The sequence below is a fragment of the Chiloscyllium punctatum genome, chromosome 1 (genome assembly GCF_047496795.1).
Source record: "Chiloscyllium punctatum isolate Juve2018m chromosome 1, sChiPun1.3, whole genome shotgun sequence".
NCBI lineage: Eukaryota > Metazoa > Chordata > Chondrichthyes > Orectolobiformes > Hemiscylliidae > Chiloscyllium > Chiloscyllium punctatum.
In genome coordinates, this window is record NC_092739.1 from 35536467 (window position 1) to 35555085 (window position 18619).

Below are 18619 nucleotides of genomic sequence, written 5' to 3' on the forward strand. Positions count from 1 at the left end.
GATACATGTGGTTCTCTCTTGTTCCATAATGTGGCGGAATAGGGTTACCTTGATTTGAACTATCCTTACATTTATACATCAGTTGTATCAACAAGACAAAGTATCAAAGTAGTGAGTGACATAAGGCAATTGTATGTAACAAAAGAAACTGAAGTTCTGCATATTTAAAATTTACCTTTCGGCCTGCATTTTTGAACATTTTGTTGATCTGGTGAAAGCTCGGAGTATGGAAGATACCAGGGACACTCTGGCTGAAAATGACAAATTATGCAGACATAAGAAATAAATAAGAGGATTGAGGATTTATTGAATAGTTGACAAAAACAACAAGAGACTCTTGGATTCTTTCGGGGTAGGCCAGAATTAACGGTATGTCACATTTGAAGAAAAACTCTAAATATGTTTTGACCACAAACATGAAACAAAATCATATTGGGTTAGATAGCAACTACAAATGCTTTTCTATTGAAACAATGCATCTGGCATGAAAGAGAAATTCAACATCTACTTTGAACTTCGAGCAGAGTGAAAAATGGCAGTGAATGTACTAAGAAGCAGAATTAAAAGGAATACTAGAAGATAAAACTGTACAACAGCCTGAGCCTTGAGCATTCTTCTGAAGGTACAGAGCTACTGTAGAATTCAACACTTTAAATTCAAAGGTATCTTTGGTAATGTTTAACATTCGTTTTGATTTCAGATTATCTCCGGGGCAGGGGAGAGCATGGTGGTGACACTGATCTCAAGTCCAAGTGCAAATCTGGCAATAGCGGGTTCTATGAGAAACTTTAACTGTTTCTGACTTTACTTGTAGTCTAATGGTGACCAATCAATCAACCGGTCAGCATGGAACAATGGGAAAATAAAACTAAGGAATTGAAATGATTTGGAGAGGCCAGACTGTTGGACTGGGGTGTACAAAGTTAAAAATCAGACAACACCAGGTTACAGTCCAACAGGTTTATTTGGAAGCACTAGGTTTCGAAGCACTGTTCCTTCATCTTCAGACCACCTGATGAAAGGTATTGCTTCCAAATAAACCTGTTGGACTATAACCTGGTGTTGTGAGATTTTTAACTAAGGAGTTGAACAATTTTTTTACCCCCAGTAAATAAACAGGTATGATGCCAAAATGGGATGTTCATTCATTATTGGCAACTTTTTGTTACTAGGCAAGATGCAATTTATCTGAAAGTTTTTCAGAAGGTCTTCAATGAGATGCCTCATAACAGATTTTTAGAAAAGTATTGTTCGCAGTATTTCGGTATTACTGGCCAGGGCACTCTAATTACCCTTGTGAAGGTGGTGGTGAGCTGCCTTCTTGAACTTTGAGGTGTAGGTACACTCACAATTCTGTTAGGGAGTGCCAGGACTTTGACCCAACAGCAATGAAGGAACAGCAATATATTTCCAAGCCAGGATGGTGTGTAAATTGGAAGGGAAATTGCAGGTGGTGTTTCCTATACATCTGCTGCCCTGGTCCTTCTAGATGATAGAGATCACAGGTTTGGAAGATGCATTCGATGGAGCTGTGTTGAATTGCTGCAGTACACTGTGACTAATGAATAAGGTCAGAGAATGTGGAGTCAGGAAATAGTTGGCAGAATGGATTATTCACTGGCTTCAGGTAAGAAAGCAGTGAGTGGAAGTTATAAGTAGTTAGTTAAATCAGAGAGGGAGAAGAGAAGTGCTTTTCCACAGAAATCAATGCTGGGACCGTTGCTGTTCAGAATTTAGAATAACAATTTAAACATTGGAATCAATAAAGCAATTTTTAAATTTGTGGGTTACAATGAATTGGCTGGAATAATCAAAACTGAGAAGGATTGCAACAAAACACAAGAGGACATAAATAAACTTGAAAAATGTTTAATTAATTGGCAAATGTAGGTCAACATAGACAAATGTAGATTAGATGAGATTTTTAGATTACTTACAGTGTGGAAGCACGCCCTTCGGCCCAACAAGTCCATACCGACCCTCCAAAGAGCAACCCACCCAGACCCATTCCCCAACACCTAACACTATGGGCAATTTAGCATGGCCAATTCACCTGACCTGCACATCTTTTGGACTGTGGGAGGAAACCGGAGCACCCGGAGGAAACCCACACAGACACCAGGAGAATGTGCAAACTCTACACAGACAGTCGCCCAAGGTGGGAATTGAACCCAGGTCTCTGGCGCTGAGGCAGCAGTACTAATCACTGTGCCACCATGCCACCCATGTAAGATAGTACATTTTGACAGGACAAATAGGGAAGTCATTCATCCCAAGGAAGACGCAATTCTAGAGAGCGCGAGAAAGTGTGAGAGTAGTAAAGGAATTGTGAGGTACAAATGCATGAATCATTAGAGGTTGCGTCAAAGGTTGGCAAGACCATAATGAAAGCAAATAAAGCACAAATGTTTGTTTCTGGAGATAAAGAATTGAAAACTGGGGAAGTTGTGCTAGATCTGCATCAAAACTTAGTTAAATTACAGAGTACTGTGTATTTTTGATCAGCAGAATATTTAAAAAAGGTATTGGAGTGTATCTGGAGAATATTTACAAAGGTGGCACCAGGAATGTTTGGGCATATATCTCAGGATAGGACGAACAGCAGAGTCTCTCCTTCCTTAATAAAGTGAGGCTGAGAAATGACTTATAGAGGTATTTAGAATTGTGAAAGGTTTCGGTGGAGTGGACATAAGCAGATTTTTTTACTCCTCTGGGAAAACGCACAGCTAGAAGCTATCAATAGAAGACGGTCAACAAGAAATTCAATAGTGAATTCAGAAGGAACTGCTTTACAAAAAAAAGAGTGGCAAGCATATGGCACCCACTACCACAGGGGCTAGTTGGAAGCATTAGATTAAAGGGAAACAAGACAAGCATTTGAGGGAGAAGGGAACAGATGGCTAGGAATTAGACAAGAAAATATGGAGGAGGAGAAGCTTAAACATCAATACAGACTGGTTGATCTGGATGACTTGTTTCTGTGATGAATATCACAACACTATATAAGACCAATTTTATTACTAATAATTCTGTTTTAATTTTAATAGCATACTGACTGTTATGAGTTTCCATATGTTATCTGTCTTGTGAAAACTTTCAAGAAAGAATTCTGGGTAATCCAAGATGGACGACAGGTAAAAGTTATGGCTGTAAGAGCTGCTCCTTTTTTGAGGTATTTTCAGTATTGGAGCTGATTTCCTGAAATTGTAGGAGCAGTCATTACTGTTTCATAGCTGGTGCATTGTTTTGGAACTTTGGGGGGGGGGAAAACAAAAATCAAAACAATGGCACGTTTAAAAAAAGGAGGGAGACAAAGGCAGTGACCACATGGACAGTGACTCAAACAGAGAAAGAAACCTACACTGCCATCTGAACCAGCAGTAATCTGCATATCTGCTGCCTTTGCTGTCTGGTTTCAAGAAACTCTGGATAGCGGAGTTTGCTCTAAGGAAAATGAACAAATAGCAAAATTCACAGCTGACCTTGGAGAAACCGGAGTGTGGGAGCTTACAGCATGGGGTGCAGCTAATTGCATTTTGATTAAACTTCAAAAATATAAAAACAAACAAAATAAGCTGTCCTGGAACAGTTTTTTTTAAGAGCAGTAAGACTGTGCTGTTTTCTGCAGATTGAAAGGCCATTTTTGTATCTTAACATAGTGTGATGTGCTCTTCCCGTTGAATGTGGGAGATTAGGGAGAGTTTCCATGTTACTGACAATTATAACCATGGGAAGTGTGTTTGGTTGTGAATCCTATCGAATTGCATGGATTGATTGCAGCGGCAGTTTGAGGCAATGAGGAATCTACAGGAGCTAGAGGCTGTGATGGATGGCAGTTGCAGGGAGGAAGATAAACGGCAGATACAGTCATATAGATGGGTTACCTCCAGGAAAGGTAGGTGAGGGAGGCAGTGCAGGAGTATCCTGTGGTTACCCCATTTGAAATGTGTATGCTGTTTTGGAAAATGTAGGGAGTGATGGGCTCTCAGGGGAATGTCACACCGATAGACAGGTTTCTGGTACCGAGATTGTCCCTAATTTAACAAGGAGTATGCCAGGTTCCAAGCAATTGATTGTGATGGGGATTCTATAGTCAGAGGCACAGATAGATGTGTCTGCAGCTGACAGCAAGATAAGGAATGGTGTGTTGCCTCCCTGATGCCAGGATCAAGGATATTTCAGACAAAGTGCAGAATATTCTCAAAAGGAGGTCATTGTACACTCTGAAATTAACGATATAGGAAGAGAAAAGGTTGAGATTCTGAGGAGAGAAAATAGGACGTTAGGCAGGAATTTAAAAAGGAGGTTCCAGGGTAGTAATATCTGGATTCGTCCCAGCGCTATGAGCTAGTGAGGGTGGGAATAGGAGGATAGAGCAGATTAACACATGGCTGAGGAGCTGGTGCAGGCAAGAAAGATACATATTTTTGGATCATTGGAATCTCTTCTGGGGGTAGAAGTGACCTGTATAAGAAGGATAGACTGCACCCGAATTAGAAGGGCACTAAAGGATGTGGATGCTTTGGAGAGGGTGCAGAGGTGGTTCACCAGGATGTTGCCTGGTATGGAGGGTGCTAGCTATGAGGATAGATTGAGTATATTAGGATTATTTTAATTGGAAAGAAGGAGGTTGAGGGGGGACCTGATTGAGGCCTACAAAATCATGAGAGGTGGAGACAGGGTGGATAGCAGGAAACTTTTTCCCCAGAGCGGAGGACTCAATTAATAGGGGTCAGGAGTTCCAAGTGAGAGGGAAAAGGTTTAGTGGAAATATATGTGGAAAGTTCTTCACGCAGTGGGTGGTGGGTGCCTGGAATGTGTTGTCAGTGGTGGTGATAGGGACAAGAATGATAGTGTCGTTTAAGATGTATCTAGACGGATACAAAGTACAAAGGGATCTGGGAGTGCTAGTTGAGGATTCTCTAAAGGTAAACATGCAGGTTGAGTCAGTGATTAAGAAAGCGAATACAATGTTGTCATTTATCTCAAGAGGGTTGGAATATAAAAGCACCGTTGTGCTGAGACTTTATAAAGCTCTGGTTAGGCCCCATTTGGAGTATTGTGTCCAGTTTTGGTCCCACACCTCAGGAAGGACGTACTGGCACTGGAGCGTGTCCAGCAGAGATTCACACAGATGATCCCTGGAAAGGTAGGTCTAACATACGAGGAACGGCTGCGGATCCTGGGATTGTATTCATTGGCATTTAGAAGATTAAGGGGAGATCTAATAGAAATTTACAAGATAATACATGGCTTGGAAAGAGTGGATGCTAGGAAATTGTTTCCATTAGGCGAGGAGACTAGGACCCATGGACACAGCCTTCAAATTAGAGGGGGTAAATTCAGAACAGAAATGCGGAGACATTTCTTCAGCCAGAGAATGGTGGGCCTGTGGAATTCATTGCTGCGGAGTACAGTGGAGGCCGGGACGCTAAATGTCTTCAAGGCAGAGATTGATAAATTCTTGATGTCACAAGGAATTAAGGGCTACGGGGAGAATGCGGGTAAGTGGAGTTGAAATGCCCATCAGCCATGATTGAATGGTGGAGTGGACTTTATGTGCCGAATGGCCTTACTTCCACTCCTATGTCTTATGGTCTTATACATAAATGGGCAGGGAGCAAAGTGATATAGATTCTTAGAAAATAGGCAGCAGGTTTAGATAGAGGATCTGGATAGCGCAAGCTCGGAGGGCCGAAGGGCATGTTCCTGTGCTGTAAGGTTCTTTGTTCTTTGTATACTGGCAGGGAGATTTATTGTAGCTGCTCGGGAGGATTTAAACTAGTGTAGACGGTGGGAGGGAACCATGGAAATAATGAGGAAAGAGATCAGTTTGACATGGGTACAGTTGGGAGAAGGAATAAATCAAACAAACAGGACAGGTAGGAACAAAGTAGGGAACAAGGCAGGACTCATGAATTTCAATTCAAAGGGCTTAACAGGGAAGGCAGATGAACTCAGGGCATGGTTAGGTACATGGGACTAGGATATCATAACAGTTACACAGATGTGGCTCAGGGATGGACAGGACTGACAGCTTAATGTTCCAGGGTATAGATGCTATCGGAAGGATTGAAATGGAGGCAAGACAGGAGGGAGAGTGGCGTTTCTGATGAGGGATAACATTATGGTTGTACTTAGGGACGATATTTCTGGGAATACATCCAGGGAAATGAGAAATGAGAAAGGGATGATCACTTTATTGGGATTGTACTTTAGACCCCCCCAATAGTCAGCAGGAAGTTGAAAAAGAAATTTGTAAAGTGATCTCAGTTATCTGTAAGAATAATAGGGTGGTTACGGTAAGGAATTTTAATCTTGCAAACATAGATGAGGACTGCCATAGTGTTAAGGGCTTGGATGGAGAGGAATTTGTTAAATGTGTGCAAGAAAATTTTCTTATGCAGTATGTGGATGTACCTACCACAGAAGGTGCAAACCTTGACCTACTCCTGGGAAATTAGGCAGAGCAGGTGGCTGAGGAGTCAGTGGGGGAGCACTTTGGGGCCAGAGATCATGGAAATGGATCAAAAGGTTAAAATTCTAAATTGGAGGAAGGCCAATTTTGATGGTATGAGGCAAGAACTTTCAAAAGTAGATTAAATGTGGATGTTGGCAGGTAAAGGTACAGCTGGAAAATGGGAAATATGAGAAAACAAGAGTCCACACACAGGATGTTCCTGTCTTTAGAAGACAAGAGATCTTGCACTTTCAGGAAACAAAGTGAATTCCAGTCACATGATCAATAATTTCCAGCTACTGTGATGTCTCATCACATACTTTTGGAGGAAAAAAAGCTGTGAGGGCTAGCATGGAGAGTCCCCATCATGTGGGAGCAAACTATTCTTTTAAATACATAAATTGAACATGAAAATAGAAATTCATAGAGTACATAACAAAGAAATGGCTCCCTTACACCTTACTCTCCCTTTAGAGATGAGATCAAAATTTCAATTATGCTTGGTGTACATTTAGTATTTCAGTGTTCGGCACTGACCAAAGAATTACTCACCATGGGATGCTGCTGATAACCTCTACTCTCTGTCTGAGGCATTATGAATGCAGGGCCTGGATAGTGGACAGGGATTCCATAGGGATGTCCATAGTTAATGTATGGTGCACAAGGTGCATACGCCAGAGGTGGGTAAGGGGTTGCAGGTGACTGCGGAATGCCTGTAGCCTGAGGTAAACGTACAAAAAGTCAAATTATTTATTTTGAGACTGTCAGAATGGGTTCTTGCAAATTTTGTGCCATTGACTTGAAATATGCCTTCACTCCTTTTATCTTCTATTACCATCCCAGCACGTCTGAAGGGTGTGAATTTTTCCATCAGCCCAGCCAATGCCTTTGAACAGCTTGCTTCCAACTTAATTCAGGTTAATAGCAAGGCTGCATTTGCATCCCTCACAAACATTTCAAACCTTTAATTGTCCTTGCAGCAGTTTATTTCAAAGTTTCAAAAACAACACTCACAAATCCTGACATGGCAAATTGAGACAGTAGTGTGCTGGATACTTGGGATTTGTAAGTAGGAGCATTAAATATAAAAGCCAAGTGAGCCACGTTAGACCACAAGATATAGGAGCAGAATTAGACCATTTAGCTCATTGAGTTTGTCTGCCATTTGATCATGCCTGATGGGTTTCCAAACCCCATTCTCCTGCCTTCTCCCATGACCCATGATCCCCTTAAAACAGTAAATCTCAACAGGTTATTAACTAGGTTTCTGGAGTTCAAGCATCACAACAGATGCCAGGAGATAGTAAACAGGGGGCCAAGTAGGCTTCTCCTGTTCCCATTCCTTATGATTCTGATGTATAGTCTAATAATAATTTCTGTTTGTGGTGAGAGTGGGGTTTTACCACACTCAGGGTCAAGTGCAAACTCTCTACCTTGCTCCTGGGCTTTAGGCTGGCTGCTCCCTCAGTCAGGGCCAGTCAAGGCTAAAACTAAAGCTTTGGTAGTCTTAAAAGGTTCTTTACATGCCACTCCTAAAAATAAGGGTGCAGTTTCCTTCTCAATTTTTTTTTGGTGGGGCCATGATGTGGAAATAGAAGGAGCATGAGTGCTCCTCTTGACACCACTTGATAGGTTTGTCTTCCCTGTCCTTCCCCTGGGATCATCTCTTTTCCAAGAGCAGATTATACCAGTTTAGCTCCCAGAGACTGATCATCCACTTCGATGCCCTTCTTCCTCATGATCCTCATATCCTTTACAACCAGCATTTAGAAATCTTTCAACCACTACTTTAAAACGTACCCAATGAGTTACCTTCCACAATCTTCTGACATACTGAACTACAACAATTCACAACATTTAGTGAAACAAAATTCTGCTCACCTTGATCCTAAGTCACGTGCCCCTTATTGTGAAGCTGTGTTCCCTGGTTCCTAATGACTTATCCAGGAGAAACATCTTACATGCATCTGCCCCAACTTTCCCTTTGTGCATTTTATAGGCTTCATTGAGATCATTTCTCATTTGGGCTAGTGGTGAAGCGTGGTCCTTAACTGACCACACAAGACCCCTCATCGGCAGTAAGAAAATTCCTAATTGGGCCTCCAACTTAATAAAAATGAGAAAAGTATCTCTCCAGAGCCAACTCGCCCAATTATTTGCCTTTCTCAGCATTTTTCTCTCCACCTCCAGGGAGGAGATAATCATTCTCCACATGTTTACATAAAAATCTGTCTAATTTACACAGTCCAGCCTCATCATAGGCACTAACCATTTATCAAGCCCACTGGTAAAGATGTCACTTCCAATAGAGTTATACAGTACAGAAACAGACCCTTCAGTTCATCAAGTCCACGTTGAACAGAATTCCAAACTAAACTAGTCCCATCTGCCTGCTCCTGGTTCACAAACCCCCAAACCTTTCCTATTCACATACATTTCTAAGTAAGAGCTTTTATACGATAACATTTACAACAGTAAAGAGCTGTGTAGGTTAGAACTTCAAACAATTGGCATTTAATTTTTCAATGGATTAACCTAGAATGGGAATAGGTCTTCTCGTCATTTAGCTGCATTTTGTTGTAACAGTGCCTGCATCCACCACACTCTCAGGAAGTTCATTCCATACTCGAACCACTCTCTATGTAAAACATTTGCCCTTCATGTCTTTTTGAAATCTCTCTCCTCTCAACTAACATATAATCCAGATTAGCTCTTTGGTACAGTTTACTAGACTTAGCACTAAGGAGAAAGTGAGGACTGCAGATCAGAGCTGAAAATGTGTTGCTGGAAAAGCGCAGCAGGTCAGGCAGCATCCAAGGAGCAGGAGAATCGACGTTTCGGGCATGAGCCCTTCTTCAGGATTCCTTTTCCAGCAACACATTTTCAGCACTAGACTTAGCACATCTAGTTAAACTGCATTTAAATTAGCGACTGATCTGACAGGTAAGTGTCCAGGCTTGGGGGCTGCGAGCAGAGGGATATGGAGTGGTGTGGAGCATTACAGGGAAGAACAGAAGAGTGATTCTCGATTGGGTTTCCTATACCAAACTTAATTCCAAGCAGAAAAAGGCAGGTATCAGGTCTGTCCCCTGCCCAGCTAATTAGACATCCTCCCTGCCATCCCCAGGTGCACACAGCTGCACCCATGAAGCCAATGGAAATAAAATTAGATTAGATTAGATTACATTACAGTGTGGCAACAGGCCCTTCGGCCCAACAAGTCCACACTGACCCACTGAAGCGCAACCCACCCATACCCCTGTATTTCCCACTTACCTAACACTACCGACAATTTAGCATAGCCAATTCATCCGAGCTGCACATCTTTGGACTGTGGGAGGAAACCGGAGCACCCGGAGGAAACCCACGCAGACACAGTCAGTCGCCTGAGGCGGGAATTGAACCTGGGTCTCTGGCACTGTGAGGCAGCAGTGCTAATCATTGTGCTACCGTGCCGCCCACAAAATGTAGGAGTAATGTAAAGCACACTATCAATTCTCCATGACAATTTTTAAGTAAAGTCAAAATGTACCCCCTAAGTTTCAGTAATAGCTATGAGTTTGAATTTGGGAATTAATAAATACCCAAATAAATCATCAAGCCAAAAGGAAGTTTCGTGCTGTTCAAATCCAAATAACATTCAGCACAATACAAAACTTTTCACATTTGAATGTTCGCTATTCTGAAAAATGCAGCTGAATGTCTAGAAGACATTTTCCCATTCTGGGTTAATTCATTGAAAAACTAAAAGCCATTGTTTGAAGTTCTAGCCTATCCCTCTCTTTACTGTTGTAAACATTGCCTTACAAAGGCACTGACTATCATATTATTTCAGGAGCAGATAAAGACTGAACAAGTGCATGAAGGCACCCTGAGGTTTTAATGATGTCTGTCACACAGCTCAAGAGTCACTTCTTTAAGATGGCTTTCTGATTACAAAGTAATTCCCCTTGCTTTGTGTGTATGTGTCCTAATGGACAGCAGTGACAGAGGATTTTCAGGCATTGCTGACTATAACAGCATCAGGGACTCGGTTTCAGTTGAACCATCCAAGTTATTTTATCTGCAGAAGTTGTCAAAGGTCACAAATGAATGACAAAAGTTAATGGTACAGTAATCTTTATCATCTGTAGAACTTCAAGATCTGTTAAAATTACCTCAGATATGCAGAAATAGTTTTACATATGAAAAATGTAGATAAGTATGTGCCCTATCTGAGAAACAACTGAAATCAAATATTTTTACAGTTTCGTAAAGGCAGTGACTCATGCTGGGAGATAATGTTCTCGAAATATCTGTAATGCCTCCTAAACCTCACTGAAAACGTTGATTATCAGTTAAACTGAGTAGACAAGAGATTTGACCATGCAATGACATCATGACTGGCTAGATACCTACATTACTCTCAGTCATTCAACACAGGCCTCTCTTTATTAGGATTTGGAATACACAATGATTTCTTCTCTTGCTAATGTTAAGCTGATTGGTTCTAATTGGAACCATCAGAAGTTGCTTCCAACTCTGCATTCAGCAAAGACCAGACTAAAAAGATGGAACTTAGCTGGGCTATATGGTTCAGTTTCAGAACAACTTCCTCCCCAAAGAATAATAGATGGTTGAACCAGAGAAACTTAAATCCACGGCAAGCGGAGTAAAGTTTTTTTAAAAATCATTATATGTTGCTTTTTCTATCATACTATCATATGACTGGATTAATAGATAGTAAAGGTCACTTGATGAATACATTCAATCAGGGTACTATTAGATGATCTTGATGGGATGCCTATGCTTAGTGGACATAGACTCAGATGTGAATGCTTCACTCAGTACAGCCTGCCAACTAGACGTAAAGATTCATTTGTCCCGCAGCTAGCTGAGTTGTATTGAAGATGTTGGTAATAACCTTCAGGTATTTCTTTACAAGAAGAGAATGATTAATTGCACAAAGTTTATATTAAATCAAGACTCATTTAACCAATTCTTAATTTTTACTTGTTTTATTAGGTGGTATTTTCAAGGGCATCACATGAAACCATTTTAATATTATAGTCTCATACCTGTTTTTTCAGCTTTTTTCCCAGTAAGTCCCTTTCTTTTCTTTCCTTGATAAAGTCTTCCTCATAAGTCTTAAGCTGTGATAAAAAATAAAGGTTGCCCTAAGTTACGTCTGGCCATTAATCAAACAAGTGGTTGGAACATGAAACAATTGTTCAGTAAATTAGCAGCATAGAAAGACAGCTACTATATTAATACCCGTGTGTTAAGAAGAGTAAGTTTTGATTGTAGGTGCTCAATGTTTTTCTTCAATTCTTCTTTCTCTTCATTCATTCTTTCCCGGTCACACCGTTCTTTCTGAAAGTCTTCTTCAAATATCTGCACCTTTAACAGAATCCCAAACATTTTAAGAGCTCATCGATATAATTTGGATGAAACAATTCTGGTCAACATTCTTGATTATCTACAGAAGAAATAACACAAGAGGGCTACATTATATAGGGGCTGAAGGAGATTAAAATTTGGAATGCACAGAGATCAGATTAAGATTGTTGGGCCACTAGATATTACGGGGCAAGACCATAGAGAGAGTTGATAAGAAGGATGAGGTTTTTTTTTAAACTTAAACTCAGGACATAAATATAAATGAAGCAATAAGCAGGGTTATCTAAACACCATACGCTACGCAAGTTATAATTCCATGAAAAGCATTCAACATATTAGACATTACCTGTTGCTTTAGGATCTCAATTTGTGTTGTCAGTTCTTCAGGATGAGACTTTCTCATTATTTCTGCATTATCAAAACCGTGAGCCATGCAAGGAATATTCTGCTTTCTTAAAGCATCAGACAGAGCCTGAAACAAAATTAATTTTAAACACCTGAGACTAACAATCTCTTTCCATTGTGTCACAATAATGGAGACTACGTTTTTGAAAAACAAAGGAGTCCAGCCTGACATCCTCCCACTGTCTGGTAGAGCATTTTGGAATTCCAGTCTGCTGAGCTTACGTATCACCACCTGGACTCCTTTGAGATAAGAATACCATTTTAATGTTTCCTTTTACTAAGCAATGGTGAGGTAAAGCTCCACAGTATTATTTATGCAGAAGAAATTTTGAAAATTTGTCAGAAAATTGCAACCCAAGTGTGGGCCAAGCACATTAGTTGTTAACTCCCTACTGTTGAGGTAACTCACTGTATCACTTGCCAGTCAGCTCATTAAGAACTGACCGGTAAGCAAGGGCATGGAGCTGGGTTTCCAGAAGCTGCTGGTCAATCAGAGGGCTCAGCATCTTGCAGGGGTGACCCTGATGTGAGTAATGCACACATGAATGACGTGCCCCCAATTCCTTCCCACCTTTGGAGCTAAAAAAATGAGGGCTGATAGAGGGGGCTGTTTGGAAAGGTCTCCAAGAACAAATTTATTGTGGGCTTGATCTTTGGGAGGGGTGGGAAGTTGGTGAGTTTGCCACCCAACATATTTGATGTGGCCCCCACCCCATCAAAAAACCACAGCCAGTGGGGCAAGTAAAATCGTATCCGTCACACATCTCTGATAAAACACATCACTTTACTGACATGGATGGGCAAAGAAAATGAAGTGCGATGCACTCGCTCTGAAGTTCTAGATTAGAATCTGGAATACAAAAGACACGAAATGTTAGAGATTCCATTTGGGAAGATCAGAGTTTGCAAAGTCTGAGCCAAGAAACAGTCAACGCTGGAGAAATGTCCTGGGATAATTTCTGTTGACAGAGAAGGAAGTTAGATACACCTCCATTCATTTCTATCAAAAACTTATCAACAAAAACAGGAATATTAAATGTTTTTAAACACAAATTAAAGACACTCATTCATGGTTAGGAGATCCAGTGACTAGAGTATAAGGCATTTTTTTCTTTTTTTTTGAGATGTGAGTTGGAGGCTTGCGGTGAGGAGGAGGTCAAAATGCAAGGGAAGTGGTGTGGCTGCCATTTCAGAGGCTGCCATTTTGCTCCCCATCTGCATCTTTGATTTCCCCAATTAGGGCAACTGGAGGAGCCCCCAACCCATGATTTCCTATTCGGGAAAGTAACTACCTTTCACATCCACTGGGGAAGCAGGTGATTGGGGAGGTGGCTAGTTGAGGCCCTAATGTGGTCATTAATTGACCATATAAGGGCCTTAATTACTGGGGAGTTGAGAGACTTGCCCTCTGACCTTCTTAGCCAGAGACACTGAGAAGTGTTGTGTTTCTCGCCACAGCAGATTTTCCCAATCGTTTCCCCTTCTTGCCCTCTCTAGGAGAGGGGATAATCCCACCAATCGAGTCATTGGTGAAATCAGCAGCCAAATAGCAATATCTTGTAACAACTAAGGGGGAAAACCATTCTGAATCTCTGCAACATTTACAAACACACAAATCCAACCAAACTACCTGAACTCTAATTGAATATTCTGCAAATTCAGATTTGGCCATTAGGGAAAAAAAAATGTTACTGGCAAAATAGCATTAAAAAAAGTGGGAAGATATCAGTATTTTTGTGCTTGTATTTTTCAGTTACAATGATGGGTCTACATCTGAACAGTACCTGTTTTTTCCATCTTCAGATATTGTCAGGCTTTCCCTATTTCCAGCATTTTGTTTTAATTTCACCCTGCTCTTTATCACCTCATATTCTTGAAATGTTTCACACTAATAATTCACTGGCTTTGGCAATGAGGGTTAAAATCTAATTGTTGCTACATATATAAATTCAATTTCATTTGCAAAACTCAGTGGGAAGTAAACAAAATATGCATTGCGGTTCATTCTGAAATTGTCACAGCACAATCTACTTTTAATCTGTTACTGCAGGAAAGCAACTCTCACTACAGCTCTGAGAGAGTCAAGGACTTGCACATAAATATATTCCATGTATTCAGAAATTTAACAATAAATCTTCCACAGAGTACTTAAGGTCTCCTTCATAGATTTCAGTGCTGTGTGAAACAGTGGGAGACTGATATTTGAATATCAACTGGTGGACATAATCCGGTAATAGATAGCACACCTGTTTCCTAGTTTTGGGTGGTTATCAGTTCCAAATGGAATGAAAATTATTTTTAATTCTCTTTTGCCATTTTTTCTCTATTAACAAAACAATGTGGTTTCTGACTTTAAACCATTTAACAAAAACATGTCTGTTTTCTTTTTGCCTCACTATTTTCTACCTATAGGCCTCCTGTGACAAATACTATTTCTCAAATCTACAAGGTGGGACTAAGTGTTCCTTGAGTCTTACTGACAATAAAAGGACTATGAAAACACAATGAGGGGCAGGTTAACCAATCCTTTGAATTTCCTTGTCTGTCTTCTCTCAGTTAAGAAGGTTTCCACTAAAGTCTTCCCAAGCATGGTCTAGAGGAGATCAGGAACACAATTTGACATTACAGGGAGGAATTAAAGAGATAGTACAACACATTGCACAATATGTACACATAATATGCATGCACACACGCACTTGCTCACCTTTCGAAATCTAGTTCATTCAAACATGAATAGACTCTAACATTACACCAACCATTTAATGCCTGCTTTCATCTTGATAATGAGCATGATCAATAGAGAAAGACTTGAGCCCCAGAACTTTGTATGAATGCCCAAAACTTTCATACTTCACACACCATAAGACCAAATGCAGTGCAGCACTCAACGGCAGTTGACCAGATGTGTGTTGACTAAAAGGAACATGAAGAAGCTAGGCAGAGGCAATTTCCAAATGATAACATTTTGAAGATTATTAGTGAGGCCAACCCGTTTTTCATTATGCTACCTATTGAAAACAAATGGGCTCACCCTCTGCAATTAGGTTTTACTGACACAGAGAGGTGGTGCCTGTAAACCTGTGCTTCAGCACCTTGAGGACATGACGGTAGAATGGAATTTTAAAAATCCTGCAAACGATTTTGTGGTCATGAACATGAGAAGCAGGCTTAGAGGTGAAACACTGCTGCACTAGGCAATAGATGACCGTGCAGTTTAACAGAACAGAGTTGAAACTGTACTGACCTTATTGAGACGAGCAATTTCATGTTCATAATATCCTTTTTGTTTGGTTATTGAGGAGTGGCATTCTTTCAAATGTTTATTTTCTTCTTCAGCCTCAAGCAATTTTGCATTTAGTGTCTGCTTTTGTTCCTTTTACCAAAATGGGGAGGGGTAAAAAGAGAAAAAACACAATGTAACTAACAGGAAGACTGGATTTTCAGGATACATATATTCAAATGGTACATTCATGTAGCTGAACATAATATTAACTTTGAAACTGTTGTAGCTTATGAATCACATGGAATACAAGGTTTCCAATAAATCTACTTGTTCCTTTATAATTAAATATTAATTATTTTCAAGCCAATATTAGCAAAAAGCATACTTCTGCTGTTTCAAGTTTTGCTTTGGCAAGCAGCAACTTCTTATCAAAATCCCTCTGCTTCTCATCCAGCTCCTTCTCGAGGTCACTCAGGGAGTGTTGGTAAGTGGTGAACTTTTCTTTCAGCTGTAGAAAATGAAAGCCAGTGAAGAATTCATTATGGATTTGGGAGTGATGAATGTTTCAATTAAATCAAACACAGAAGTCTGAGGCCACACAGGTGATAAGCGCAAGCAGGGACGTTTTGTGATTCATAAAGAATCAAGAATCCAAAGCTGGACCTAAACTCTCCATTTTGAGAACTGTAATACATTCCATTTCATTTTTAGGTTTGTACGGATGTAAATGCAACAGAGATGCTCAGATGAAGTTTACTTGATTGACACCTCAAATGAGTGGGTTGTCTTATGAAGAAAGAATGGACAGACTGGGCTTGTTTCACTAGAGTTTAGAAGTGTGAGGGGTGGCTTGATTGAAATGTAAATGACCCTGAACGGTCTTGTTAAGATCAGCATGGAGAGGATGCTGCAAATCCAGAACCAGGGGGCGCTGATTTAAAATTAGGAATTCCCTCTTTAGGGCAGAGATATGGAGAATTTGTTTTCTCAGAAGGCTGTGCAACTTTGGATCTCTGCCATGGAAATGGTGCAGCCTGTTTATTTAAGGCAGAAGTAAACTGATACCCTTAACCAAGAGCAAAAGATGATTGGGGGGAGATATGAATGTGGAATTTGAGACACAAACAAATCAGCTGTGAGCTTATTGAATGGTGCAGCAGGTTTGAAGGGTCAAATGGTCTCCTTCTGTTCTCATATTGTATGTCATATTCATAAGTTGTTCTTCTTTCAACCTTTCTACATTACAAGCACTGAACTTCATTCCAACTCAGGTGGTGTTCAAATAATTCATTGCTGGCTCTGGGAAGATGTAATTCTTGATGAACTCACTAGGGGGTGTGCAAGAATGGTCTCACATCATATTCCGATACATACAATTACTTCAAAAGGGGCATTTATGTTGCTACTATTAAGGACTTGGTATGAAGTTAATAAAATGCATTTTACACCCCAGCATTCCAAATAAAACCAAAGCATGATTTAGTTTAGGAAACATACTATGTTTCAACAATCTTTAGTATTTCTGTATCAGCAAGTTTAATTTTAAGTACCTGCACCATCCACACAAGGAATGTCACTAACAAAGAAAGAAATAAAATGCTGAAGAGACGTGGATGTTTTACCTTCTGCTCATACACTGCCTTCATGTTCCTGAACTCCTGGTCCCACTGCTTGTTTATCTTCAAGAGCTTACAGGACAACAATTTCATTAGAAAGAGACATTTAGAATCAGAGTCATAGAGATATGGAGTACAGCACATGAAACAGACCCTTCGGTCCAAATCGTCCAAACCAACAAGATATCCCAACCCAACCTAATTCTACCTGCCAGCACCTGGCCCACATCCCTCCAAACCCTTCCTATTCATACACCCATCCAGATGCCTTTTAAATGTTGCAATTCTACTAGCCTCCACCACATCTTCTGGCAGCTCATTCCATACACGCAACACCCTCTGCGTGAAAAAGTTACCCCTTAGATCCCAGTCTTTCCCCTCTCACCAAAATCTATAGTTCTGAACTCCCCCACTCCAGGCAAGAGACTTTGTCTATTTATCCTATCCATGCTCCTCATGATTTCATAAACTTCTATAAGGTTACCTCTCAGCCTCCAATGATGCAGGGAAAACAGCCTCAGCCTGTTCAGCCTCTCCCTATAGCTCAAATCCTCCAATCCTGGCAACATCCTTGCAAATCTTTTCTGAACCCTTTCAAGTTTCACAACATCTTTCCGATAGGAAGGAGACCCAAATTGCACACAATATTCCAAAAGTTGCCGAATAATGTCTTATATAGCCGCAACATGACCTCCCAACTCCTGTACTCAATACTCTGACCAATAAAGGAAAGATAGTGAAGGAGGTGTTTGGTATGCTGTCTACCTGCAACTCTACTTTCAAGGAGCTATGAACCGGCAGTCCAAGGTCTCTTTGTTTAGCATCACTCCCTAGGACCTTACCATTAAGTGTATAAGTCCTCCTCAGATTTGCTTTCACAAAATGCAGCACCTCACATTTATCTAAATCAAACTCCATTAGCCACTCCTCAGCCCATTGCCCATCTGATCAAAGTCCCACTGTAAACTGAGGTAACCTTCTTCGCAGTCCACTACACCTCCAATTTTGGTGTTATCTGCAACCTTACTAACTGTACCTCTTATGCTCACATCCAAATCATTTATATAAGTGACAAAAAGTAATGGACCCAGCACCGATCCTTGTGGCACTCCACTGGTCACAGGCCTCCAGTCTGAAAAACAACCTTCCACCACCACCCTGGCTTCTACCTTTGAGCCAGTTTTGTATCCAAATGGTCCTGCACAGCCTAAAAGTTACAACTTCTTAAAATATTACAGCTTGGAAAGAACTGAGCCCTAAATACAATGTCCACTGACTTGGGAAAGAGGGTAATTTCAGGATGTGCTACCGTCATTTGTTTTCTTCACTTCCCTCCACCCTCCAGAATTCTGATGGGACTCCTTCCACCATAAATCCTGATCCACTCTCTAAATCAGTCCCAACACCGCCACTCTTTCCCAGGACACCTTTCTGTGCAAGCACTGGAGATACCAGATCTGTCCTTTTCCCTGTTTACTTTCCATCGTCCAGGACCACAAACACTCCTTCCAGGAGAAATAGTGACTTACTTGTACT

The 18619-nt window shown here is 40.7% G+C and overlaps 1 protein-coding gene across 4 annotated transcripts in view; it reads right to left on the bottom strand.

Annotated features, from left to right (window-relative positions):
• Positions 1 to 18619, bottom strand: part of LOC140492065 (TNFAIP3-interacting protein 1-like) — a 69259-nt gene that overhangs the window by 8390 nt on the left and 42250 nt on the right. For all 4 annotated transcript variants that reach the window (XM_072590773.1, XM_072590957.1, XM_072591043.1 and 1 more), the window contains 8 exons: positions 17090 to 17155; positions 15853 to 15975; positions 15489 to 15617; positions 12186 to 12311; positions 11714 to 11839; positions 11518 to 11592; positions 7013 to 7180; positions 176 to 251 (listed from right to left, as the gene is read on the bottom strand). In XM_072590773.1, coding sequence (XP_072446874.1) covers positions 176 to 251; positions 7013 to 7180; positions 11518 to 11592; positions 11714 to 11839; positions 12186 to 12311; positions 15489 to 15617; positions 15853 to 15975; positions 17090 to 17155 — 889 coding nt within the window. The remainder of the gene's footprint in view (positions 1 to 175; positions 252 to 7012; positions 7181 to 11517; positions 11593 to 11713; positions 11840 to 12185; positions 12312 to 15488; positions 15618 to 15852; positions 15976 to 17089; positions 17156 to 18619) is intronic.